Source organism: Acanthochromis polyacanthus, chromosome 17 (assembly GCF_021347895.1).
Source record: "Acanthochromis polyacanthus isolate Apoly-LR-REF ecotype Palm Island chromosome 17, KAUST_Apoly_ChrSc, whole genome shotgun sequence".
In the NCBI taxonomy this organism is placed as follows: domain Eukaryota; kingdom Metazoa; phylum Chordata; class Actinopteri; family Pomacentridae; genus Acanthochromis; species Acanthochromis polyacanthus.
This window is the reverse complement of record NC_067129.1, coordinates 19,876,967-19,903,882: the sequence shown is the minus strand read 5'-3', so window position 1 is coordinate 19,903,882 and position 26,916 is coordinate 19,876,967. Positions and strand designations below refer to the sequence as shown.

Below are 26,916 nucleotides of genomic sequence, written 5' to 3'. Positions count from 1 at the left end.
CTCTGGTTAAACTACGAGAACACAAGCACCGTTTTTCTGCCCTCTCAAAGTCCTCATTGAGATCACCACCAGTACCGCAAAATTGTCCCTATAGGCCTAACATGACAGACCTCCATTGCTGTAGTTCCTACAAGCTAATAGAACTGGAGTTCTGTCCAGTAGCTACTATTCGTCTTTGTTTCGGAGCACTCTTAGTGAATGATGGTGTTTACGTTTTCAGATCCTACAATGCAAGAGAAACAGGAAGGCTAATCATGGCACTGTTCCTGTGAATGGTGACGCCACCTCATCCCTGCAGTGGAAAGCTACACAATGATTGGTTGACTGACAATGAACGGCAGTAAAGCAATCAAATAAATGACAAAGATATGTCGATTAGGAATGTATTTGTAACGCATCACAAACAAACATAATCTAGAAGAAAATGTGCTTCCTTCAAAAACTGAATGTGGTTTAGTTGTCTAGAAATGTAATTTCTTGGAGGCGGATGTTAAATACATCTTGTGCACAGACACAAATGTACACTGGAATATATTTGTTTTTTTAATTAACTGTGTACGAACATAGCAAGTGGACTGCATAAACAGTCTATAAGCGTACTGGATTAAAATCACATAGTCCACCTTTAAACCAACAGAGGCATGAAGAGCTTCCGTCACACTCACACTTTACTACCAGCTCCGTCATTGGAGGGAGGTGAAGACACAACAAACAATGTGATGGACACATATTAGCAATAGACTGCTAGAAATGCACAGTAAATAAAATGCAATACCTCTGATGAGATGGCAACCGGCCACCTGTTCAATGGTATCCATTTGTAAAAGCTGTCGCAATCAACGGGCCCTAAAAGTGTACAGTTAGTGCTTTTGTCAGTATGCATTTCAAAGAGAGAAAAGTGAGTATCATATCAACGTCCTTCAGCTAGCATGAATGTGAACATTTTGATTCAGTTGGATCGTGTTGAGCAGCAGAGCAGGACACTATCGGTGCGTCACTGCAGTTCTTTTCACATTCTTGGAACGGAGAAACAAGTGGCTGCAGCGACACATAGACTGCAAAATTACAACAGAAGTAAAACTCATTTAAGATGTTAAAAAGAGTTAGATCTGCTCTATAAAGTCAATGATTCATATTGTATTCAATCATTCAAGGCAGAGAGACTTCAAATCCTGTTTTCTTTCACAAAGCAGTACTCAGGTTGTAAAGACTCGGTGAAAAATAGCCTACATAAAGATATTTGAAGGCGATAAAAGTAATAACAATGCACACAATCCCCATTCATGCTAACATACACAATGATTTAATCTGAACGCATGCAGAGAATAGGATCATAAACACTCTTCAGTAAGATCAGTGTGTTTTTGAGTACTGAATGGTTTTCATTATGCAGCTCAGTTATCAGGACACTGCGAGCTCTCCTGCTGACAGGTCTGTAGAAATCCTCCGATTCAAACGCCGCAGTGAAAAGAGAAGCACTTTCAGCCGCGATTATTTGTCTTTATCACCTCAATCAACTAATTGCACTCTAATTGTCTTGCATAAAAAACAGTTAAGTTCATTACTGCTCCTTCACAGTGGCTGTTTTCATACTGGCTAAAAGGGATTAATAAAGCTGCTGGAGCGTGAAACAGAGGGACAAATCAGTGAATCTGAAGTCATCCATGAGGTTGTGAGATATGATGATCTTATACGTATTCAGTTCAACAGCATCCTCGGTAAAGAAATGAATTATAAAGCACATTTTAGTTCTGAATCATTTCCCGTTTTAATGTTCTGGATAGAGAGATCATCTCGCCGAGAGCAGGGAGTCAGAGGGCTGCTGCATCACCTCTCTGCTTTACTGCACTCTGTTTGATTCACTGGGTAATTCTGAAGTGGTGATTTAGTACGCAGTGGTGTCACGGGCACAAATTGACATTCTGTAAAGGAATCACAAAGAATGGCCTGAATTATCTGTGTAAAATACACTATATTCTCCACCGAACTGTTTCATAAATTCAACAGTTTTCACATTAAAATGATGAAAAGGCAAACATTTCCGCTCAGGGTTTACTGTATTTCTGTATAGAAACGTTGTTTTCACCTCTTCTGACTCAGGGTTACAAACTGTTGCACCAAATGAAAAATAATAGAAACAAATGGCCTCATTTCCATCAATAAACTATCTGCTGGTAAATCTGCCTTGAACATGAGCCAGCCTGGTCTTTCATAACAAATATTTTGCTTCCTGCTCTGAGACCAACAGATTATGGCAGATAGCCAGTAGACCTAAAACAATTAATAAAAGAGGCTTTGCCTGGGTAGCAAAAAGACAATAAAATGTATTTTTCTCTTAAGCTTGTGGGTTTTGCATGGATATCATAAATCAATTACACAAGCAAAAATTACAATGAGCTATTTGTACATTTGCTCGCGGTGATAGTATCCCACAGCGAGGATGCACTATTTCGGCCTCACATTCACCTCATCCTTGCTCTGCTGGTACACTTGCTGATTTAATGCACAAACTACTTCTCAAAAAAGAAATGCACAAACTGTGAACAGAACGTATGATTCCTAACCACAGAGTAAGCCATAGTTTGCCACAAAAGTACATCTAAAAAACAAAAAAAACACCACGACTTGAAAAAAACAATCCAGAATTGAGTGAAATAATTCAAAAATAAGTATGAAGCCATTTAATAGTAAGTAAAAGCAAATAAAAAAGCCAAACTAATCCTCTTCATACTTTCTGGTTACTGTAGTAGGGAATTCAAGCTAATGATGTGGACTATAAAGTTTGAAAAGAGTGTCTTCACCCTGTAGTCTTGCAGTACTAATGGGCTTGTCGTTATTCCGTCTCAGTTAAGCCATGCATTAATTAGCTTCTTTCTGAAAGCAGGTGTTATTTTTATAGTTTATACTGTGTCACTCGGTTCAGTCGTGTAAAGCAGCACAAACATGCTCCAACGTGACTCCGAGATCTCGGCCCTGCCGCACTCTGCGAGGGGGCCATAAAATTCACACGGCAGCAATTTTTGGATTAATTATTCAGTGAGGTCCGAGAAGACTAGCACACGGCGTAAACAAACAGCTGATTGAGACTTCTTTTGGGGAGGTTGAGCTTTGTCCCTTTGTTGACAACAAGGTCCTAAAACATTATATAGAATGTCAGGGCTGCAAGCTGAGTAATCACATTTATTTAGGCTAAACTGAGACGCATTTAAAGCTGAATATTCACACAGTAAATAGATTATTTTTGTGCATCTGTGAGCATTTGCTGACTTCACAACAGCTCTGTGAATCATTACACAGGTAAAAATGATGCTTGCCATGTTTTTGGTTAACTATTAAAATGCCACTCAGAGATCCAGCATTTATGGGATGATGATGTATCTTTCTGACTTCCTCACTCCTTACAATGTTGGGGAAAAGGATGAACAGCAACCATGCCCCATTTTGCAGCTTTATAATCTAATTGGCTTTACTTTCTCCTCAGAGTTATTCTTGTCAGTTAAGATGCTCTTACTGGCTTTAAGATGATCTCTCCAAGACGTGAGTTTACAATAATAGATTATTATCTTCGCAAAGAACACAGGGTTAGAGGCCTTCAGTGGATTTTTGCAGTGTGATTACAGTAATTCTTAACAGGATGCAGCTCTCCACCTAAAGCGACAAGCCGGCTAAGACAGACATCCGAGTTCATCCTTCGAAAATCTGTAGACACCGTCAGACTGAGAACACTGCTTTGCCGCTGTCACCTCTACTAGCTTTTCTATTCTTACACTTACGAGTTGACATGGCAACCGGCAGCTAACTGATCAGCGAGGGGAAAAATGAAACAGCATGTGGCTGAGCAGCTACACCTGGACAAGGACACTGGGAGAGACGAAGCCTGCTCGGGAGCATTGTCCTAGTCATGGAGCGAACTGAAGCTCTGGGACAGATGGGTTTCTAAAAATACGAGAAATTTGTTCTGGGGGGTGGGGTGACACGGGGTCTGAAGTGAGGTGATTTGCGCAACAGCTAAGGGGAATAAACATTTGCATTTGACACAGATAACTTTCAGAGCTAAGATGGGGTTTACCCTGATGTACAAAACGCTTATGGGACCCTCCGAACCTGACAGTAGAAAGAAATGAACTAAACTCTCAGACTGCACTGAATGCTTTAATTGTACTCATTGGAATTTAGGGGGCAGGTGGTGGTTATTTTGATCGCTTCAGAGAGAGACTACAACATGCTATAATTAATAAGCCCTACTGTTAATATAGAGCTGTTTTACAGACTGTTACAATCATAGGCTGTGTGCATTTTCTTAGTGTCTAATTTTAGTGACAGTATTCTGACACAGAAGAGGCAACTGAGCTCATGGTGCAGCCAGACGTGACACAAAGTCTGAATCTGAGTACTCACTGTGATGCTGGGGCCAAACCCAGAGCCAGGCTGAGGGCTAGCAGCACTGATGTAGTTGCCCACAGCTGAATCCTGGCTGCTAGGTCCATACAGGTCAGCCACAGGCCCTGGACTGTTAGCACCAGGGAAACCTCCGGGCCTTGACGGGTTGGTGCCTGCATACAAACACAGCAAGGAGCACAGCAGCTAAGAACCACCCAATGAGTACAAATCGTCCTCGCTACGACTTAAACGGACACATTTAAATCAAAAGAACACATTACTGGATTCATACGTTTGTCTCGAAGGACTTGCCCAGGGCTCGTATTACAGACACTTACTGCATTTTGAGACTAAGCGTTCAATTTCATCTAAAATCGGCTGACAAAATGGAGCAGAATTTCGGTTTAATTTAATTTGAAGCAAACAGAATCAAGGGTGAATCCAGTATGATATTCTAAATATAATCTACATGCTGTGTGTATTATGCACAGGAGTAACATTCACTTTTGTAGAGTCATGCACAACACAAAACAGGCACGTTGCTAAAAATACTTCCACCATGCTAATAAACTAGTAAAGGTTGCAGTGTAAATGTTGCCATGCATAATGTGAAGGAGTACTTGTGAAACAACATCGGCTGTTGAATAAGAAGAGTAACACAGGATCATAATGTTAAAAGATTTGAAATTTCTCTCGAGCATTTTGAACCCAAACACTTGAATTACAACGTGCTGCTTCCCTATTAGATCTGATTTACAGCTACCAGCAAGAACCTCCTAAATATTCTCAGCACTTTCAGCTGTGGGTTTTAGCTTTTCAGCCGGCTGGACTAACTTCCAGCATAAAGCAAAAGAGGTATGTCAGGAGAGAGAAGGAGGCATTAGGGGGAAATATAAAAGCTTGACCCGAGTTCATCCTGCAGGTCCAAACTTGGTGGGGGATAAAAAAGAAATACTGTACATGACTTACCACCTTTGCCCTGTGAGTAAGAGCAACTCAGACTAATAAAATGCCTTTTGAAAATCCATGCCTACTAAAGGCCAATAATGCTGGCAATACAAGGAAAAAAAACAGTGAGGGAGAAAGAAAAATGCAGTGATCTCTTAACAGCAATCTCCTTTGCTGTCAACTTCACATAACCCTCTGTCTCACCCTTATTCACAGACAGATTGTGGAAAAAAAAAAAACAACATCGCACAGCTGCATTAAAAAGAAAAATCTTCCGACCACAGAAAATGCTTGATCTTGTGTATATGAGCTCATGAACCCTGTGATGCCTGAGAGGAGGTCTTTGTAGAACAAAACAGTGCGCCTGCAGGACATCCATTGTGTTGATGCAGACACACACACACATACACACACATACAGAGTAAACTAACCATCATTGCCGCCTTGTTTAACATATGACTGCTGCATCTATCAAAGCTGTATTAGACAGGTTAGGGCCATAAGAAGCACCTCCAAACACGCTTTAGATATCCGTGTATAGCACTCTAGAAAAATGAAGCCATCTTACTAAACACACATCTAGTGGAGTTGACACTGCTGTTTAACTGTAAGGACTTTAAACAGTGAGCAGCTAGTGCTCTTATCTTGCCTGCACAGCCCCCAGTAGGCTGGCTTATTATATAATTAAGGATTTTTTCAGTTGAAATGGCAATCCTCATTTCCTATGACTGCTGATTTTTATTGGAGTGTGGCTCACCCTTCTCCCAGTCAAACTGCTTTTTTTCCCCCCATTTAAATGTAAGGGCTGCACCGGTTGTGCATTTAGCTTTGGGAGCCAAAACAATACCGACTTCAATGTGGGTCAGAATGCTGTTCACGACAGGGTCCACTGTAACGCAGAATTGTGTTCATTTTAATATTTGTCACATGTATAAAGACACTGTTTAGTCTTTCTTATGCTTTAGTTTTTTTGGTACTTATGGTGCAGACACATTTGGATGAAAGGACAAAAAAGAGCTGGAGAGACAATCATTTGATGCTAAGATTGACTTGTGCTTGTAAAAGAAAAATGTAAAAATCTGAATTCACTAAGAAGCTCATGTCTGACGTTCTATATAAAACACTGTGTGCATGTGCATCTCCTGCCTGCGTCAGTCAAGTTAATATTCAAAGTACAGATGCAGGAATCGTGCACAAGAACAGCATTTTTCAATGAGATTGGCCATAAACTGCATACAAACACTGTCTTATTCTCCCTGTCAGGGACCTAGTGCAGCACCAATCTCCATCTACAGACCGAGCTGACCTCCAGTTCAGGCCCCTAATGTAAAAAAAAATCAATTACATTTCTGGAAAATCATTCATACTTGCTTTTATCTACTTGAAACATCCAAATAAACGATATCATTGTCTCTGAATTTCATATAATTAGGGTCAAGGTTGGCTGCAGATATAAAGTCTATTCCGAAAACAACACGCACGTAAATCATGTTACGATGCAATCAAGCTATGTTGACTCACTCAGGATTTGAACGTGTCCTCTCAGGTGAGACAAGCTCTGTGTTTTCATAACAGAGCAATACCCAAAGAATAATTCAACAACCGAGTTACTTACATTAGCTGCTGCTGAAAAAGAAAAAGTGAGGTGACTTCTGACACAAAATCTTCTCTACTCATATATTAGCTAAATTATGCTACGACCAGGCCTCAGCATAAACAGAGACAAGGGCATGACTGTGCATTTGTAGGGATGTAAAGAAAGCATTTCCTCTTCCATCCTGTTGTGCATCCAATAAACACTTAACACTGCTCAGCAGATCTATTAGACGAAAAGAGTAAAGTTGAGTGTTTGCAGTGTTGCCTCACTTGCACAAATGATACAAAGATACTAAAGCAGCAGGCCTACAAGAAACCCTTCAGAACTCCATGAAGTTACATCTGTGCAATTGTCTTTCGAAGCTTGTCTGAGCAGTTTTTTTGCTGTTTGCTGTGGTAAAGTTTGCACAGACACTCTGTAGGAAATGCCAACATCTGCCTGGGGCAGCTGGCCAACACTTTAACCATAAGGGGGAGAGCTGGCCCCACACTTATGCACTTACTTTACGAGACCGAAGGGGTGACAGGACAACTCCCTTTGTTTTCATTATGTTTTTGCGACTGTTCTCATGAAACACAGTGGTGGGGGACTCATGAGTCTCTAGAGGCAGGAAGCTAACTGCTGTGTTTAGGTCAACACTTTCACCTACACCAAGGCACATCTCCCATACTGCATGAAGGTGCTCCGCTAAACTAGATTTCCTGTTCTTACAGCTACTTGAGATGAAACAAACATTGGTGGTACGTCATGTCAGTGCAAACACAATCATGTCATTATCAGAATGAAAAAAGTCGTCACAAACACTGTGGTGCTTAAAAAAAAAGTTGCTTTTTCTGCTCTCAAAGAAAAAGGATGAATTTATATATAAAAAAAATCTTATGCATTGCTTGCAGATTTTGAATGTGCAGTACATTTTACTTGTCAGTGGGATTTCATCCCTGGCTTTTCAAAACTATGATTACATAAGACAGAGAAGAGAACATCAGGAAAAAGCACAGAAGATGAAAATGTTCTTGTGTTGTCGAGTAATGGCTGCATTATGCAAAAATGTTGTCTATTAAGTGTTCAACATTGTGCAGCATTTCTACCAATTTCACACGCTAATAATACAAGCAATCATTCTTACACTTAGAATACTTAAAGGGCTCGACTAAAAAATGGCACTCACTCCCACACTTACTCCCTCCTTGGCTGCTCAAAATTCACATAAACCTGAGCTCTGATAGAGAGGCCAGTGTACTCTCCGACATCATCAGTAGTTATTTTGTTCACATGCAAATGAAGGATTACATTCTGTGTGTGTCGGCCCCTTATGTGCAAGCAGGGGCTGGAACATAACTTCACAAAGAAAAATAAAATAATTCTACATTAAAAATTGAATAAAGAGGAAGAACATGCAATGCTATTTTGTCAGCAAGACTTTTCTTTTTTAAATATATATTTTTAAAGGGGATTTTTAAAAAACTTTTCTTAACAAAATCAAGAGAAAATATAGTAAAAAGAAAGATCAGATCATCTGCATGGAATAATGTCATGAATCAAACTGAAAAGTCCAAAATGTGGATGAGATAGATGCTCTTATACAAACCTGGGTTCTTAAATTGATCCGGGCTGTGTAGGTGCTGTAGGGGGGAGTTGCAGGCGGAGGTGGCATGCTCACTGTGCAGCATCTGAGCCGCTTGGGGCCCCAGGGAGCCATAGTCAGCAAAGGAGCAGGGCCCCCCCCTCTGGTCACTGGGCGCAGAGTAAAACCCATAATCGGGGAGGCCTGGGAGATACAGTATAGGGTGGGGAGGGGGAGGGGAGGGGACTCCATCATTGTGGAAATCAACTTTTTCATCGTCAAAGTCAGTGTCCAGATTGTTGAGCATAGCCTGGTGGTGCCGATTTTTAGGTTACATCCTCGCATTTTGTCTGCTTTAATTGGCCCCCCCTGCCCTCCCTCCCCAGCGGCTCCTGCCATGTGGCCAGGCCCCCCTGGCATATGGTCCGTGTTTGAAATGTTCAGCTGCGTCGTATACACTAGCTCTACAATAATGGATACATACTATCATACTCTCCCCGAAAGGATACAAATAAAACCTCCTCAGTTTGCTCGTTTTTTTTCTTTAACTTACATCAACTGGACCAATAACAAATGAATAGAAAATATACAGTAAAGCCACAGTGCTGGTACTTTGGCTTTTGCATAACTGGCCTGTCCCCACGTTTGCTTGCAATTCTTAAAAAGTGAGATAAAACCGAAGAATCATTAAAAAAACAGGTCAATACATTTCTCATTACAAACCAACAATTCTTTGGTTGACGTACCTGAAGGAAGCTTTTGTCATTTAAATGAAAAAGAAACACAAAGCGCAGCAATCAATAATTAATTTAAAGCCTCTTTTCTGACCAATAAAAACTGATAAGGTTTTTATGTGAATGCGATACAGAGACATTCATGTTTATTGATGATAAGCATTCTCAAGTGCACTAAATACTCTAAGCACGTCTCAGATTGGCCTCTTCCAATGATTCTTTATTTGACACAAATGGTGGATTATCAACAGTTTAGAAAATGTCATTCAGCAATAAGTCGTGCTGACATTTATTGCTTGTTCTCTTAATCTGAGACAAGCTGCTCATATAAAGAGTGCAATTAAAAGAAACTGCTCCTTCTCACACCTCTTTGATAAGAGAGTTAATCTACTCAGGAGGGACTGATTGGTGACACCGGCTTTTCCATGCTGGGTTTCCCCTGCTGTGTGTTTGTTTTTTTATTTGGGTCCTGGAGCGAATAGCCATTCAAAGCCACTTCACCTCTACCCATTCAGAGTGAGACAGTCCACTTCTGCCAAATGGAATGTAAGCACCAGCCATGTTTCTCCCCGCCAATGCTTTTTAGCACTCTGATCTCACCACTTGTGGGCTGTCTGCCCACTCATCAAATTATAGGCTCCAAATAGGGCAGGCTTCCCACGTACGTCATATAATGTCTGACACATTGAACAAAGCTCAAGAAGCAATCATTCCATTTACTTCACTTAGACAAATGTCACTGAAAATTGATTGGCCTTGCTAATGAGGAAAACTGGATCAATGGAATAATTATAATGGGAGAAAAACATTTGACAATAGCACAAACCGTGTTATTGGGAATTCACAAGGAAGCCATTCCAAATATATCACTAGTTTAGAATAGTGTCGGGACTGGAAGCGAACAGGCATCACTTTAACTGTGTGCAGACTAGTGGACTGTAATTCAACACGTTTATACAGCAAATCAGAGAAATTTGCACAAAAAGAAACTGAAAATGAACCTTGTTATTTATGTTATCTTGGCAAAAGTGAAGCTAAACTATTAAAGTAGGCTTAGTTGAATTTTCTTATTTGCAGGATGCAGGTTGAATATTATTTAGTCAAAACCAGTGGTGGAAGAAGTATTTAGATCAGTACAATAGTCTAAAATAATTACACGTAGAAATCCTGCATTCAAAATCCTACAAAATAATTATCATCAAAATATACTATCAAAATATAATAAATAGTTTTTGATTCACTGATACCTTTAATAGTCCATCTGGAGCTAATTTTAATTCTTGTAAAAACTGCTGTGGAGCTTAATTTATAATATTATAGCATAAATTATGAGTTGATTGGCTTCAAAAAAGAACCTAAAACTGCAAAACAGCTACAACATGTACTTTTCTAAATTCCACCACTGGACATAATTTGCATTTATCTACAGGTATTATTGGTATTAAATCAAAAGTATTGTTACCAGCAAATAGCTACATTTAAAGCTTAACACTTTGGGACAAAAAAGATATTTTCATTTGAGGCGGGCTTGTAATTCTAAGTACCTGAACCACATTAACCTGGCAGACACGATGTGCTTTTTCCCCACAAATCTTGTACCCTGTACCTTTCTGCTCGGCCACAAGTGTAAACTTTTATGCTCACAGTGTACGGATCAATTGGTCAAACAGCACATGGAGCTCAAACTGAATGTAAACAAGCTTGGTTTAGCCCCTTGATAAATTCCAATAAAGTTTATTCAAACAAGGCATCCGTGTCCTCAGCAGTGTTTACAAAACTTTGTTCAATTCTACTCTGAGGAAAAAGTAAGAAGAAAAAGTGAAAATATTGAGCTGGAGGATGCAGACACAAACGGTCAGTCTGTTCTGCAATAAAGTTTAGTTTTACTGTAGATCACAGCAGACAGCTACAGCCAAAGCCACAACCTGGAAAATACTATGTCAGTAATATTAAAAGAAGCTCACTGCAGTTTCTGAGGGATGTTTTGACAGCAGTAATATGGAGAACTCCTCAAACTGCAACACAATTTCCAATAAAGAGTGTTACAAAAATTTGGGCCTGATTCAAAACTACAACAACCAATTTGGGTTGAAAATCATTCTAAATCCATACAGTGTCTGCCTGGTTCCTACTCTCATAAAATGCCATTCAAAATAAAACACAGTTCCCAAAGACAATGAACACTAAGCTTATGTCATCTTAATCTAGAAGCTACAAAACATCGGACAGGTGTTGATGCACGGCGACATGCATTCAGAAATATGCTCCATAAAGGCAGTTTCGCTGCAGAGGTGATATCAAGAGATCGTCCTAGATTTTATATGACATTTGTCCAGGTGATAAAATTTGAGAAGCTGTCAGCGTGCATGCTGCCACACCGTCTGCAGGTGTTCTGGGCTAAGAAACCGGCTTTGTTTGCCACATCCAGGCAGCTGGACCAGAGTAGAACTCAGACACAAACATGCAGCCACACATTCTCAAAGCCATATATTTTCATCAGTGGCTATCTGATCTGTTATGCAGGATGAGGCTGGGCAGAGTGTGCCCACAGCTGCATTAGTATCACCGATCATATCACTGTGCCTCAGACCGTCCCACTATTAATATTCACACAATCTATCCAGAACAATGGGCCTTTCTTGGACTCCTTTTTTCCACTGGCCACTAATTGGATGTAATTACTCATCTACAAAACAAATGAGTGTGTTGAGGTTGCCTTGGAGACTAGATCAGGGGACCCAGCAGTGCGAATCGTTCGCAGGGCTTCATTTATACTGATAATTATCTCCTCTGCCCCCACCCTCTTTCCCTTCTGCCCTCGGTGACCAAAGCCGGCTGTGAGGCGATGGAGAGGGGAGTGTCTTCAAGTCATCTGTTATTGACATCATCGGGGTGGGTCTCTTTAAGTGGATAAATGCCCTGTTCTCGTTCCCACTTTGCCAGGTGACTGCCTTTAAGGAGGAATCACAAACCCTGAAAGTACTACTTCGCTTTTTCTCTCTAGTTGGAAAATATAAGAAGTCACACTGATGATAAAATATGGCCTCTTGGGACTTCATCATGTGAAAAATATTTTCACAAGTTAGCCGGTGGTGTGTACCAAGTATTATTCTTTGCTTAAATTCCACAGAAAATGGAACTGCACTAAAACTTGCTTCTTTTTGAAGGCACAATCTGTGATTTAAATGTTAACAAAAGACTAGCATTACAATAAAAAACACAAGCCAGAGCCTTCTCATACTCTGAAACTATTCGACAAATCTCTTAATACAACAAGCTGTTTAAATAATCCCTGACACTATTAAGGATTTGTTAAAATCAACTGAAAGTCCTTTAATTTGAAATCTAATCATTAACAAAATATTGGCTTTTCATCTATAAATACTTTTAACTGAACGTGACTATACCTTTCACTTATGCAGTCAACAAACACTGGGAAATGGGGACCATAAAAATCTATCAGCACAGGTTATTTTAATTTCTGTAAATAGGGATTTTTCGTGCAGTCACTCCTCCCTTTCCCTTGCGGTGCCAGTGAGATTCCTTGGTGGCCATCAAACCACATCACTCTACAGAAGATGTCAATAAACCTGACATGCTGCTTCTCAAATTAGCTTTGAATTTTTGAGCTACCATAATTAGCTTTTCCATTTTCACCAATGTCATTTAAAAATAGCGTGAAAGAAACTAACAGCTCTTTTGCTGTCTAGCCTTGCTTTCACTTTCCATTTGAAATAATCTTTTCTGAATGAACGGCTGAGTAATTAACAGCACTAGACACCCTTTTCAGAGAGCACAGACATTTCATAAATAATACATATTTAATGTCTTGTCATTTTGTGTTCACAGAAGCTTGGCTAATGAATTTTAACAGATGATTTCTTCTTGCATTTACTCACCCATACTCAGGCCTCTGTTTTCTTTACTTTTCATTTTATGTCTGCTTTTCCCTTTTCTTGCCGTTCTCTGCGGTAATGGACAAACTCAACAGAGCTACTGAGTTATATTTACCTTGAGCCTTGGTTGGGGAATGATTGTGGAAAGTTACAGGAAGGAGAAGAGGGAATGTGAATCATGGCTAAGACAATGTGCAACAGTGTAGTAAGTCAGTTCACACTAATTTGCTGCAGGGAAGCCCACACAGGCCACACTAAATGATTTTAATGCAGATTTTAACCTGTGAGGGATCTGGTCTAGTTGGGACTGAGAAAGGGCACTCAGTTATCGACAGTCGGCACAGATTATCCTATCGTGAGCAGGCACAGAGCTGACAGCCCTGGCCTTTTGGCTGAACACATTTTTTCAAACATGTCTGGTCAGGCTTAAGTGGTCTGAAGAAATCTAAGACTCACTATGAGTGAAATGTGAGATTGATACTGGCTACATCTAATGGTCTTTTAGATACAGAGGGTGGAATATGTGAATCAAGTGAAAGAGGAATTATGTCTTACAGCAATGCTTGCTCATATATGCCCTGTTAATAGATTTAAATCTAATTTTAGAGCTATTTATCTCATATCGTGGGTGTGCAGAACACTAGGAAATGTACTTTGTAATCTGTATGTGTTTAATAATTAGTAAAGCTGGGTGTAATGTATAAATGTGTAATGAAAATGAAACAAAAAACTTAATATGCACTTACTAAAATTGTTCCAACACCTACTGTATTATGATACTGAATTTACAGGGCTGAGGGACACATACCTTGCTCACATTAAGCTTTCACTAAGTTTTCTTTGGAGAGTGTGTTATGTATGCAGGCCCTGGAGGGCAGAGTGCTGATGTCCCTGGAGGCCTGTGACTGTAACCTCAGAGCATCTGCTCCCCACAGCTGTGAGAGCCGCCGCTTTGTGGTGGAGGTGCAAAGGGACACTTTGCCCTCCCCGATGTGTCAAATCTTTCCCTGGGCCTTAGACAAAAAAACCCAAGCAGGATGGGCTTGGCACGCCTGCTCATGTTATTTTGCACCAAATACATGTAAAGTGCTTCTGGCCTCAGCGCTGAGCTCTGCAGATTAGCATCTGGGACAAATGGACCCGTGCTCACTCAGAGCCAGACTGATTAAGCCCTCTGCACATAGCCAGTCCTAGTCTCCTCTCGGGCACTGCTGAAGATCACAGAGCTTGTTGGGAGGAAATTGATAATAATCTTAATTTGGAAATGTCTGTCACATGAGTTTCCTTTTCATCGGTAAAAAAAAAGAGGTGGAAAAAGAAGTCAAATGAGTAAAAGAGAAAATAGAACAAAGAGGAGCAGCAGCTAACTGTGGGGAGAAATGGATTTTAAATGATGTGAAGACCATCCTCATTCCCAACAAAACTGGCAGAGGCACCTCTGTAATTTATACCGCGGGCTAATTTATGCACAGTACTGACCACTGCCAACTCTATTTCAGGTCTGAGCACCTGAGTCAAGTCACACATAGTCTACAGAGCAAGCACCCAGACCTGTAAATGCAGTTGAATGTGCTTTGTGTACACTGCAGGTAAAGCCAAGATCTGAGACTGACATTTGAGCTTCTTAGAAAGCTCAGAGGGACTCAGGAAAACACTCAACCAGAGTAGGCTGGGACCTGTGAAGTTCCCTGGTCTGTCAGAACCATCTGCATCACTTGCATTTTCTCCATTTTTTATCTGACAATGCTAGCACACAGGAGATTTCAGATAAGCTGAATTTACAATGAAGAAAACAGAATAAGCACTGACCACCTTTTAAAGAATATGCACATTAATGACCTTCACAATCTGTGTCATTAGCTGGACATGCAAGTCTTCAGAATGATCTTGCAGCATGAATATTAATAAGCAAGTTGTTGCTGACATACTGTAAACGCCTAATATTAGTATTCAGTTCCTGAATGAAAAACCTGTCAATCTCAACAAATGTGGCAACTGGGGCTCATTTGTGCAGGTTTATCCTTCATATCAACAGCAGAGGTAGAGTGTACTTGTCCAAAACGCAACCCAGGTGCTGCTGCATGCATTAGTCATCTCCAAATTAGTCATTTCCTCCTTGCAGGCCCTACAATGCAGATGTTCCTCCTCTCAAACTGATATTATGTGCCTTATCCTTCATGACCTCCAGTGGCATCCTGTCATAGCTTCAATGTTGCGATACTAGCCTGTAAAGCCAGGTATGGGGGCTGGCACCTCTCTAGCTCCAGGCAATGGTAAACTCTGTGCAGTAGCCACATCTCTCTGATCTACTTCTCGCCTGCAGCTATAGTCTCTCAAATGTCCCCACAAACATGCTTCAAGACTAGTCGTTGTTCTTGCACTTTAGAGGTGTTGGTGGAGATCAGGGCAGCAAAACACCTCTTCAGATAGAGACAGAAGTCCAGGCTTTGCAAAAAGTATCCGCACTGACACCATCTTATATTCAACTTTTACTAAATAAAACATGCTGTCTGGCCTGACTGAGTGGTAAAATCTGCAGCAGGCAGAAATCTGAAAACTCGGAATTTTAAAATGCAGCTTCCTACTGTAGCTCCTCCCTCTCCTTTCTTTATCTTAAGCCCCTCCTACTAATCAAACAGGCATATGCAACACGTTTCAAATATCCAAAAATAGGTAAAAGTGACTGCTATCTTGGGATTCAAATGCCACTCTCCTGAGTGAAAATCTGTTTATGTTATTGCAGCACCATGGACTCATGTTACTCTTTTTGCTATTCTGGTTGAAACGACCTGGGATTGGCTAAAATTTACTATCATGGGATGGATTTATTAAATAGAGCCAAAAGGTGGCACGGAAATTTAGTTCCCTTCTGGATCACTTGAATTACAAAATGCTGAAATATTAGTATGGAATTTTTGCCCATTAATGTCGAGAAATACTGCCTACCCCAGCTTTAACTTTTTTTCTGCTATGATGACTGGCATCTTTTCTTGTTAAAGTAGGACTAGCCTGTGTGCTATTTAAATGTGCACTACAGCATTATTACACTGTAACAGAAGTTGCTACCAATATTAGCAAAAGTATAAATAAGCCTGAAGAAAAATGGTGCATCTTCTGTCCTGATATGTACATGACTATAGCATCGTCTAGGGTGTAGTTTCCTGCAAGAAGCAGACCCCAGTGAGAAATCCAAAATACACCTTGTCATCAGCAGTAGTCTGTCACAGAGAGGGAAGTCCGCATGCTGTCATTTTGTCTGTTGGGCATTGGAAGAAGGGTGAAAGTGTCCTCTGCCAGTGATGGAAAATGTCTTCCACGCTCTCACGACACTCTCTGTGTGTATCGCTGACAATCTACAAACAAGCTCCGCTGTACACTCAAAGGCAACATCGACACAAAACAGTATTTCTTCAAATTTTCCGCATATCTAGTGACATTTTAATGATGCGTTTTTCCTTTAACATTTGTGGTTTTCTATTTAGGTGACATCCCACCAAGCTTGCTTCTCTTCTACTGGGTCAGTGTAGATACATGCACAATATGTGGTGCTCTATGGAAACTGTAGGTGGAGTCACAGCACAAAGAATCCACAGTTACGTCATACATGGGGGACTTTTTTTAACCAAAAAGAAAAAATCTTGTCTGCACTAAAATTAGAGAATTTAGCAAAAATGAAACCACTGGAATTGCTATTCGAGGGCTGAGTGCTGCAAATTAAAGCATGAGATGGGACGGAGAGGCAGCAACATCCCCAGACAATACACAGAGAGGAAGGTCAAGCCTATACTATCTGTGTCCTCTGTTTGGTCTGTGTCTGTACAAAGAGATCACTCAATGTATTAATCCGTGCAATATGTCATCAGCATCCTCTCAAACACTTAACAAATCATTAATAAATCACTTGTGACTGTCCAAAAGCCACAATCTGCACTGATTACATCACCATGATGCATTGGTGAAGCTTTTCTCTAGAGAGCAGAACAATTATTACATAGTAACAATAAAACATTATAGTGCTAATATAGGGAAAAATCTACAAATATTGAAATTACACTCACATTCCAGATTTCGTTGCAGTTATTGTTGTAATATTTTTGCTTTTCAGACAGATTCTGCCAGACGCTGACGTCGCATGGAGATTTCACTGAGTGATATTCTCTTTTAACTGCCTCATAGCTGTTTAAGTGCTCTAAAACAAGCCCATGATGTCACTGTTTCCCGCTCTAACACCCCTCCCCCCAGTCCCTGTTCATAATCATTTACTTGTCTCCCTTCCATTTGCAGCTGTCAGAATTAAACTGTACATAATGGCTGCCATCACGTCTCTTGCTTCCTGGCTGCTGCTAACCCCAAATCAACGTTCCTGCTTCTTAGTGATGTTCACTGCAATTGTTTGGCAAATAGTTTGTTTTGAAAATGCAAAATCAAATAGCCTGACATGAAAGAAAGAGCATCTGATTGGCTTCCAGTGTTCCCTCTGTTGATTTGATTTAAGTTCAAACGAGGACAAGAGGGTAAATTTGTTTGTGCGTACATGCAGGTAATATGCGTACGCCGCTGCCGACTGTAATGTAGCTGACTGTGTGTGTGTGTGTGTGTGTGTGTGTGTGTGTGCGCGTGCGCTGATGTGTGCGCATTTCACATCACAGCACATGATGGTAAATAGCAACTGTCTGCTGCCTTTACATCTGTGAGCCAACTGCACAAACCAGACAACATCTGAGTTACAATTAAAACACATTTCCTCCAACAAGCCTCTAATAGTATGTCTGATTAGGAAAGACACTCTTCCCTAAAGACTAGAGGCTGTGTGTTCAGTCAGGGGAGCTATTATTGACAGCTATTGAATGATCTACAGTTGTAAGGGTGGAAAAAAGCAGGATGTCTAAATGAAGCCGACAACTTGATCAATGCTGTTTAAGACGGAAAGAAACTTGCATCCTGTTTTTTTGGTACAAATCTCTTGGCAGACATTCGCCTCCATGTGAATGAGATGTGTACTGTCAGTATGCTTTGCTAGAGTGTGTGTGTTTAATGTTGATCTCTACAGGCACACCGCAGAGGCACTGACTAATCTTTCTATTTGAATTTTTAAACGTCTGTATTTACTTAGAGAGCAACAGCAGAATAAGCTTTAATTTGCGTAACGACGGCATGAAAGCGATCAGAAAGGTGTCTAAGGTTCAGGGCGCTTTGACTCTGAAATGATCAGCTCATACCAGGTAGACTGAAATGAGTATGAGAGGAAAAAAGAGGTAGAAAAGAAGAAATTGTGACTGATTTCAGTATAATTTGACTACTTCTGCTACTATTTTAAGAGACAATCCACCATTCTAAGTGCTAAAACACTTTATAGCCTGAGGTTTTACTGTAAATAAGATATTTACCATAGATGGCAATTATAACATATCACACAAATGAGAAAACACATTTTTGTCTGGCAGTCAAACATTTAGACAAAGTGGAAATGCAATACCCACAGTAGATCATCTATCCATGTTTTCTTTAAGAATTTGGGCGACTTAAGAGAATTATTTGATGCAAGCAGATATCAAGGAAAGACTCCTTGAATTGACGTGGGCTCCTTTTAGACTCTTGCATCTGATTTACGATCTGAATGGCCTCCTATGTGGAACCATATCTTCTAAATGTCAAGAACCCTCAAAAGCGTCAAGTGCAGATGTTTTTGACCACAGATCCCTATTTTTGTCAAGATTGTGTTCCACAAAATTCCTTGTAGGCATATTTTTTTTACTATTACCGTAGTAAACAGGGCTACATTGTCACGAAAGAGCCAAATTTATATTGGAATTTGTCTAGCTTTGCTGTGATCCCATCAGCCCTTTTTGGATTACTTGGAAACCTTTAACATAGCAGTGGTTCTGGTGTGGCTGATGTTCAGGGGATCCAGAATAGTCGGGGTATGTTGATAAATGTTCCGAGATGGGTCTTAAACTGCAAATTGTGCATTTAAGAAAGTTCCAATTGCATTAGATGTTTGTATAAATAGAGATCTTGCATGAATCTCTATTGTACGTTTGTCTAACCTATATGTCAGTCTAAATTATATGTTGCTGAATGTGTTGGGCTTTTGGGGGGACTATGTCTATGAGGAGAAGCAGAGCAGGATAAGTTGAAGAGAGCAGCAGCCACACAGAACATGGACAGAGCGTTTACCTGGCCCTGTGCTCTGTGGGTACGCCAAGTAGCCGCCTCTTCCACGGGCCCCCCTACCTGAGCCACGCGCTGCTGCTACTGCCGCTGCCGCCACCGGTCCATATGCTGTCGCTGGGAAGCCTGCAGGCACATACACACACATATACACACACACATCACTTCCTGAACATGGATGAGTATGTCCCAAAGCTCCAGGAGAATGTTGAGACCAGCGCTGAGCTACGGGATAAAACTATAGCTGTCAGAGACGGGGGCTCATGTCAGGGCGACATCTATCAGCAGACTCCTACAGAACCCACTGTGATATTCAAATTTCTGCAGACCCACTGATCCACGCACAGAAACAGAACGGCAGCTCTGAGCAACTCGCTGAATATAAGGGAAGAGAAATACAGATGTTTATAAAAACTAAAAGCTAACCGATCGCTGATTAACTCAGCAACTTGGCGTGTTAACATCAGATTTGTCGGACTGAAAAGGTGCAAATCATGTATAGTATAAAACAGTGAGTAAACTGACTTTGGGTGGGTTTGCAATTCACTAAGTCCCTGATTATATTAGTGAAAGAATTTGGCTCTGGGGGTGTTTGTGTCACATGCTTTGGATGAAAGATTATAGCCACTTCTGAGCTGCATAGACATGGGCATAATAGCCGTACCTCTGGGGACTACCCCTGCATTTTGTTCAGAAGTGCTCCTAATTACTCTGAGTTTCTATGGAATCAGAATAATCCACTGTAATGCATTCCACATTTTTTTTTCTGTTGGGCTATTCAGGTGGAGGATATATAGTTGGAAGAAAAAAAGAAATCCCACAATCAGATGGAGGCATCTGTTGGATGATTTGTCACTCAGAAGAGATTCCCATCTGCGAGCTTATGTGAGGACTGAACAAGTCTCTTGTGTTTGTCTCATCTTATGTAAACACTCTTATGTAAACATTTACAGTACTCCAACGCTGAGATTTTTAAAGCTTCAAAGTATGTCTGCAGACGTATTCATAAATCTGTCCAAATTGTCAGTTTATGATACACTAATACAATAAAGGCTCTAATTCCATGCAAATATAAATCCACTTTTTAGAGGTCTGAATATTCCAACAAATATCAGCCTAATAATCAGACTGTAATTAAGCCAACGCAGTATCTGTGAATTGTAATTACATTGTTGGCATTAATGAACACAGTAGCTAGAGGTGGCTGACAGAGGCTAGTCGATGCCCAGGGCTTGGGCTCTTCTCTCAGCGCAGGAATGGCATGTCATTAGCAGTGGTGATGAGATTCCTCACTCTGGGCTCAACACCGTCTATGCCTAATCAGCCTCCTAAAATTATCTCCACAGGAAATGCTTTCCTCACTAACAAGAAAAAAGGAGATCTCCAAATTCCCTCAATTGGAGTTTTTCCTGATTTTTTAAAATATTTTTTTTCCCCAAGCTGAATGTGTGTGCATGTGAGTTTTTCTTCTATGTTTTGGCCAGATCCTGGAGACTGTGGTTTAGACATTACAAAATGGCACAGGACACCTCAGAGGATTATTTTTTGAATGCTGTGGAGGTGAGAGGAGCACCAGCGGGTGACCTATTTTCCGAGCCAGCCTTGTACTGCTATTCCACCAAGAGGGGCTCGCACAAAAGACTGATGAGACGGGGGGGGAGGAGGTGGGGGAGGAGGAGGTGAGAGGGCAGGGTCAGACGAGCCGCAGCCAAAGAGAAAAACACATAGCTTTTCATCAGGCGGCTGAGAAGGAGGTAATTCACAACTCCGTCTACACAATATGACCATGAATGCGCGTGTTGGGTGTGAGGTGCCATCACGCTGCGACTGGCAAGCAGGTGAAGAAGAGGAAGAAATGCCACTTCCCCCCTCCCCATACTATCCAACAGTTCGGGGAAGAATAAGAGACTGAGGCAGCACGGTGACAGGAGAAACACAAAAGACGACAAAAAAAGCCAAGCGAAATCAACCGCATTTATGCTCCTGCAGCCGCTCCACACCGGGAACAAATTCCAACAGCTCAAATGATATTCTCCGCCTCTTTTCACAAAAACACAAATCAACTCTGATACTATGCTAATGATGGCCATGCACCCCTGCATTTCCACTTACAGTGTTCCCATGGTTGCTGTGCGGAACAGCGTTTCATGCAGCACTCTCCACCTCGTTTTGCCTTCCCTCCCTCTCTCTTTTCCTAAGTGCTGAATCTATCTTCCCCTCACTGCCATTGTCATGACACCCCCAATAGACCCACTGGCTTGGAAGTTAGTTGCGGGCAAAGTTGTGGTGAGAGATTAACTTTGCAGGATTAGGTGGGTTAATTAATAGATGGCTGCTGCTCATTGTTTTGTGCTCACGCTGTAAGAAGCCACCCAAGAGAAGCGCTGCAGCATTAAATCAATTTCATGGCCCTTTTATTACTGAGGAGATAAAGCCAATATTTAGCTTTCAATTCTTCACAATTATTGGGCCCCTGCTTTGCCACTTGAGTGGCTGCGCTTGGCTGGGGACAAGGACACATCTGTTTATGAGCTGTGGAGGCCCGGGGGCCTTGGTGTCCGGACTCCGGGGAACTGTCCTCAGCTTTCTCTCCTCAAGCCTGTAGCACAGAAATTCAGCCTTCCTCAGGAGTGTACACAGAAAGGAAGAAAGATTAGACCAAAAGAAAGATGAAGACTGTCAGGAATTTCACAGACACCATCTCTCCAACCAGAAAGAATTACATTTTCTCTATACCAACTAAATTTATATTCACTGTGTCTTTACAGCATGGACATGAACTTAAATTTCTCGATTCATGTAGTGTTTATTTTAAATATTGACTAAAATTCAGAATCTGATGCTTGAACTTTTACCCTATTTACAATATGTATGCGTATCCTTCCCTGCCTAAAATAAACTGTCAGCCAAAGCAGCTTGGCAAACAGAATGGTACATCAAATTCATGGTACCATAAGTTCTATGCTGCAAAAGCGTGGATTCAGCGCACATAAGGCTCTATTTTCATGACAGTACAAACACTTCATGCCTGTAAAGTGGCACTTTTCTTAGGAGCATACTGGTTCTTTTCCTACCCGCACCTGTATTTTAAGAGTCTCTGTGAACTTGACTGTACTGAGGTAGGAGGAGAGAGATGCAGTAGGGGCAGTGTCAGTAGTGATCAAACAGCACAGTGCAATTTTTATGTCAAGGTTTCCCGGGATTTTTTGCTTGTGCCAACCTGGGTCAAAAGCTTTGTTTTCTCTATTATAAAACTGTCAAAGCACTTCAACAGCAATATGATATTCAGCAAAGTAGAGAAAATGAGGTGGTGTGGTTGGTCAAATTAATTCGAGCCCCTATCATAACTCTGGTGATGTGTTTCCTCTATGTTACCATGGTTTCATGCTGTTCTGCAGTTGCTTTGCATGCTTTTAGCAACAAAATTGCTAAGTTGCTTGATGCATACTGACCCCTTCATGTCGATCTACAATGCAACATTCATGATTATTAATTTTAAAGAGACTTTTTGTAAACACTATTTGCTTTTAGGCATTTTATTCCTTTGTTTCACTGAGCTCAGGGCATTTGTACCCATGTGGTGTGTGCTTTAACCACTCAGTTACTGAATATCAACATCACCTCGTACTTTTCCCCCTATGCACCATTTGTGATACATCTCTGCAGATCTTTTTGGGCGTACTGCCTTTTTAGCCACAGACTCACTTTCTGATCCTATTACTCAGAAAACGTCACAATGAAAAGTTGTTGCATTATGCATCAATAAGGTCCTATTTATGTCCTACTAGTCTGACAACAGCTTGACTGATGTTAATGTAATCTGTACTGTTCTTTGGCCCAAAACTGCCAGCAGCAGCTCCCCTGTCATTGACAAAGGAGCTCCATCAGTCACAGAGCACTCCCCTCATTTCTGCTATAAGAAGACTGTCAACTGTCTAATGCACAGGAGGGGCCCAGGGACAGTGGATATTTCTATGGAGGCCATATGGATTAAAAATATATTAATATCTCTGTGAAAGTGAAATGAAAAAAGGGCCTAGAACTGCACTAAAAGTTAATTTCCAGTGGGAACTAAGGGAGGAATTACTGCACATAGTGTTTGGAAAGTGTGGATATTCCGTTGCATTTAAGTTTTTGTGTAGATTTTGAGTCAACAGAAAACTCGCAAAGAAACGATAGCAAAGAAGGACAGTCCCAAAATGCTCTTTAAATTTAGTATTGGAGAGCAGTTATCCGGGGTTAGCTTGCTGGCTAGCCGACTTTTGGTGCTAAGCTGCTTAACACAGTAGCTTGGTTTGGGAGAGAGGCTGGTGAATAAGCCTTTCAGCCTGCAGCTACAGTCGATTTTGGGGGCAGATAGAAGGAGTGAGACGGATGAACAGCAAAGAGCAGTGATGAGTGAGACAGATGAACAGAGAAGAACAGCAGACACATCAGTAGAAAAGGAAGACAAAGAGAGGAAAGGACAAAGATAATGAGAAATAGAGGGAGACGTAAAGCCGCGGCAGTGGTGTCCAATTCATTTTCATGGAATTCTGTTTTGAATTATTAGTATAAAATATTCCAATAAAGCTTGATTCTCATGAACCACAGGATTAAATAAAAGTGGAGGAATAACTTGAAAAAATGGCTAGATAGCTAAAATAGCTGTAAATGGTATTTATTCTGAAAAATGTTCCCTCTCAAAGCGTTAAATTATTAATTAGTTTGCCTAAATTGTATTTAAATGTTGTACAGTAGCACAGCAAATGGCATTGTGCTAGTTTAAATTGCAATAATGCATCATATATTGAGAAATTATTTCATTTTCTGCATGTATGGAGTAGTATCTAACAGATTAGGCGCTGGTAAATGCTGGTAAAACTGCAATAACCTCGATGTATATAATTTGTCAGACTATAAATATCTTTTTATCAATTAATGCTTTTATTTTTTTTAACCTGTTTAACTGATGTGATATTTTTCAAAATTGCAACGATGAAGCATAGAAAGGACTGAGCACATTCAATGCAAACACTGCAGGCGAAATATAAGATATCATACAAGACGTGCATGTTTTTTCCCGTCACTGTCTGACATTAAGAAGGACAAGCCAGCGGAAATAAGTCTGTTCATAGCGGAGGCAGTGAAGCACGCTGCTGTCTCCTCACAGGATGAGGGAGGCATTCTGTCAGAGATGGAAAACTGACTCCACTTCACATTTTGCTTCATCAATAACCTTTGATAAGATAAACAGAAACACATGGAGACAAATAAACAAAACAAAAGAAAGAAAATATTTATCAAAGTTACAAAAGAGACAGCCACCTAGCAAGACATCTTTTCATCTCCAGACTGACAAGTGTCCCATTGTTGTCATCCTTCAGTGCTACTTTGTTGTTGCTGAAAGCATCTCTGGGTTGTTGTTATCAAAGGCATAAATCACAGAGCTGGAGAGAGCCAGGTGGCTTTCATATGAACTGCTGCACACATGCTCATGTCTCACCTCTCCTCTGATCAGCGGAGACCTACAGTACACACAGAGATTTCCTCTCACATAAAATACTGAGGCTGTGGTGTCTGGAAATGAGCCAGAGAAAGAGAAAGAGCATTTACATGCACACCAATAATTCAATTATAACCAGACTAATGCAATACGCATATTATTGCAACTCTCATGTAAACACCTTAACCAGGTTATCTTACTCACATTAAGGTCCTAATCAGAGTAAGCATAACTTGATTAACAGAGCTGGGTTGCTTGTCAATCATTCAAATTAATCTCGCAGTGTGCGTGTCTGCTTTCTTGCAGTGTTTGGATTCCGTGCACGCGCCACAAAGGTCGAACAGAGAACAGGATGGCAAGAGATATGTTTGAAACAAAATGGCTTGAGTGGAGATGACGATGAGATTGAAACAATTAAAGAGGTAAATGAACACTTACAAGAAGATGCTGCATAAATCCGTCCATACTAATAATGTTTTCCTTTGTTGTATTAGCCTGTATTGCTGCATGTCTCATCACTGCTGCACGATATTGAAAAAATCTGACAATGTTTTTTGAAATATGTATTGCGATGCAAACAAATACAGGAATTTTTACCAGATGGCTTGAATATTTATCTATTTGGAAAGAATGAATCATCTAGATTGATTAGGGTCACTTTGTAGGGGAGTGAATCTGCATAAAAAAATTATTCAACCCTCCAAACCTCTGAATCACTGGTGTTTTTGAGAGGCACGCTATTTAAACAAACAAACAAACAAACAAACAAACAAACAAACAAACAAAATAAAGCCCAAATGGCACCATTTATCAGAGCCAGAAACTGTAAAAACAGAAGGAATCATTAGATTTTTAGTTTTCGAATGGTACTTAACACCATCTGTCATGTGCTGTTCCATCGGGAAATGTGACCAAATCTGAGCTTAAAATTGTGATATTTCATCAAAATCATTTTATTCAACATGTCTTGTTTTAAAATTAGCCAAAAAAGAGTTCTTTGCAATAAACAGACTGAGTTGTGATCAACACTCTTATGACAAACATTTCTGGCTGAACTGGGATGAAATGCAGGCTGTGTTTACACAGAGCCAAGGTAAGACAAGCATAGAAACACATTAAACATCTAAGTTGTAAAATATCTATAATATGTAGAGCTGTCATTATTTTCAGCATTGATAACACATAGGGGCACCATCAGTTTTTTTTAAATTTATAAAACAAATATTCAATTAAAATCCATTTAAACTTCTTCTTTCTTATGATTTATGGCATTATAACTTTATCATAGTGCACAAAAGACATTTTTGAGCTGTCTCTACTTCTAGCCGAGGCTGTGCTGTTTCCATAGCAGTTCAAGTCTTCGTAATGCAATGAAAAATGAGCCTACAGTGAGTAAAAATGTGACAGAAGCAAAAACATCCAGAAACTGCTTGACGTTTAGAGAGTTAAAAAAGCTGGAAAAAAAAATGACGTGTGGAACTTTTCTCATCCAAAACAGTTTTTCCTTGGGATGGCATTCACAGCTGGCTTTGCACTCATACAGAGCTTTGTGGTGCTGATTTAAATAGTCAGATAAATTAGTTTTGATGTCTCATCTAGTGGCAGCACACGCGGAGCCTGCACGTCAACAAACTTCATGTCTTGGAAATAATGTTGAAAAAAAAAAAAGTGTATCCAAGAACTCTTAAATCAGAGTAAATTATGTTCTATCAGAGAGACGTCTCTTGTAGATTAGTCATGGAAAATGAGAACGGTGCAACTTTTCTTTTTGCCTCAACCAGCAAAAAAAGTTGCAGCATGATGTGTTTGAGTTTCTTTGAGTAAGGGTGATTTGCTTTACTTTACATCCCACTTGCTGCGATTTGATGATTGCGCATGTGCAAGTTGCAATGCTCCTACGATACATTATGCAGCCCCTAAATTTGACATCCCAGCATCTTCACCAACTGCCTCTGGAAAATGTTCTGACTTGTCAGCGAGCTTAACAGCTGTTTATATCAATTAGCCAACTACATTCATCATTTTCTACAACAGCTGACCATATGACCTTAACTCCATGTCATCATAACATGAGTCGGCCAAGTTGAAAGCCTTGAAAAAATGAGGTGCACATGTGCTGCTACTGTTGGCCTTCCTACACA

General features: G+C 40.5%; 1 protein-coding gene across 6 annotated transcripts in view; it reads right to left on the bottom strand.

The window, feature by feature from the left end:
- Positions 1–26,916, bottom strand: part of msi2b (musashi RNA-binding protein 2b) — a 265,986-nt gene that overhangs the window by 7,606 nt on the left and 231,464 nt on the right. For 2 of the 6 annotated variants that reach the window (XM_022193324.2, XM_022193323.2), the window contains exons 11-14: positions 19,297–19,416; positions 8,514–8,693; positions 4,399–4,553; positions 776–846 (exon numbers count right to left, since the gene is read on the bottom strand). In XM_022193324.2, coding sequence (XP_022049016.1) covers positions 805–846; positions 4,399–4,553; positions 8,514–8,693; positions 19,297–19,416 — 497 coding nt within the window. In that variant the 3' untranslated portion in view covers positions 776–804. The remainder of the gene's footprint in view (positions 1–775; positions 847–4,398; positions 4,554–8,513; positions 8,694–19,296; positions 19,417–26,916) is intronic. The other 4 variants (XM_022193325.2, XM_022193326.2, XM_022193327.2 and 1 more) reach the window with 4 other exon arrangements.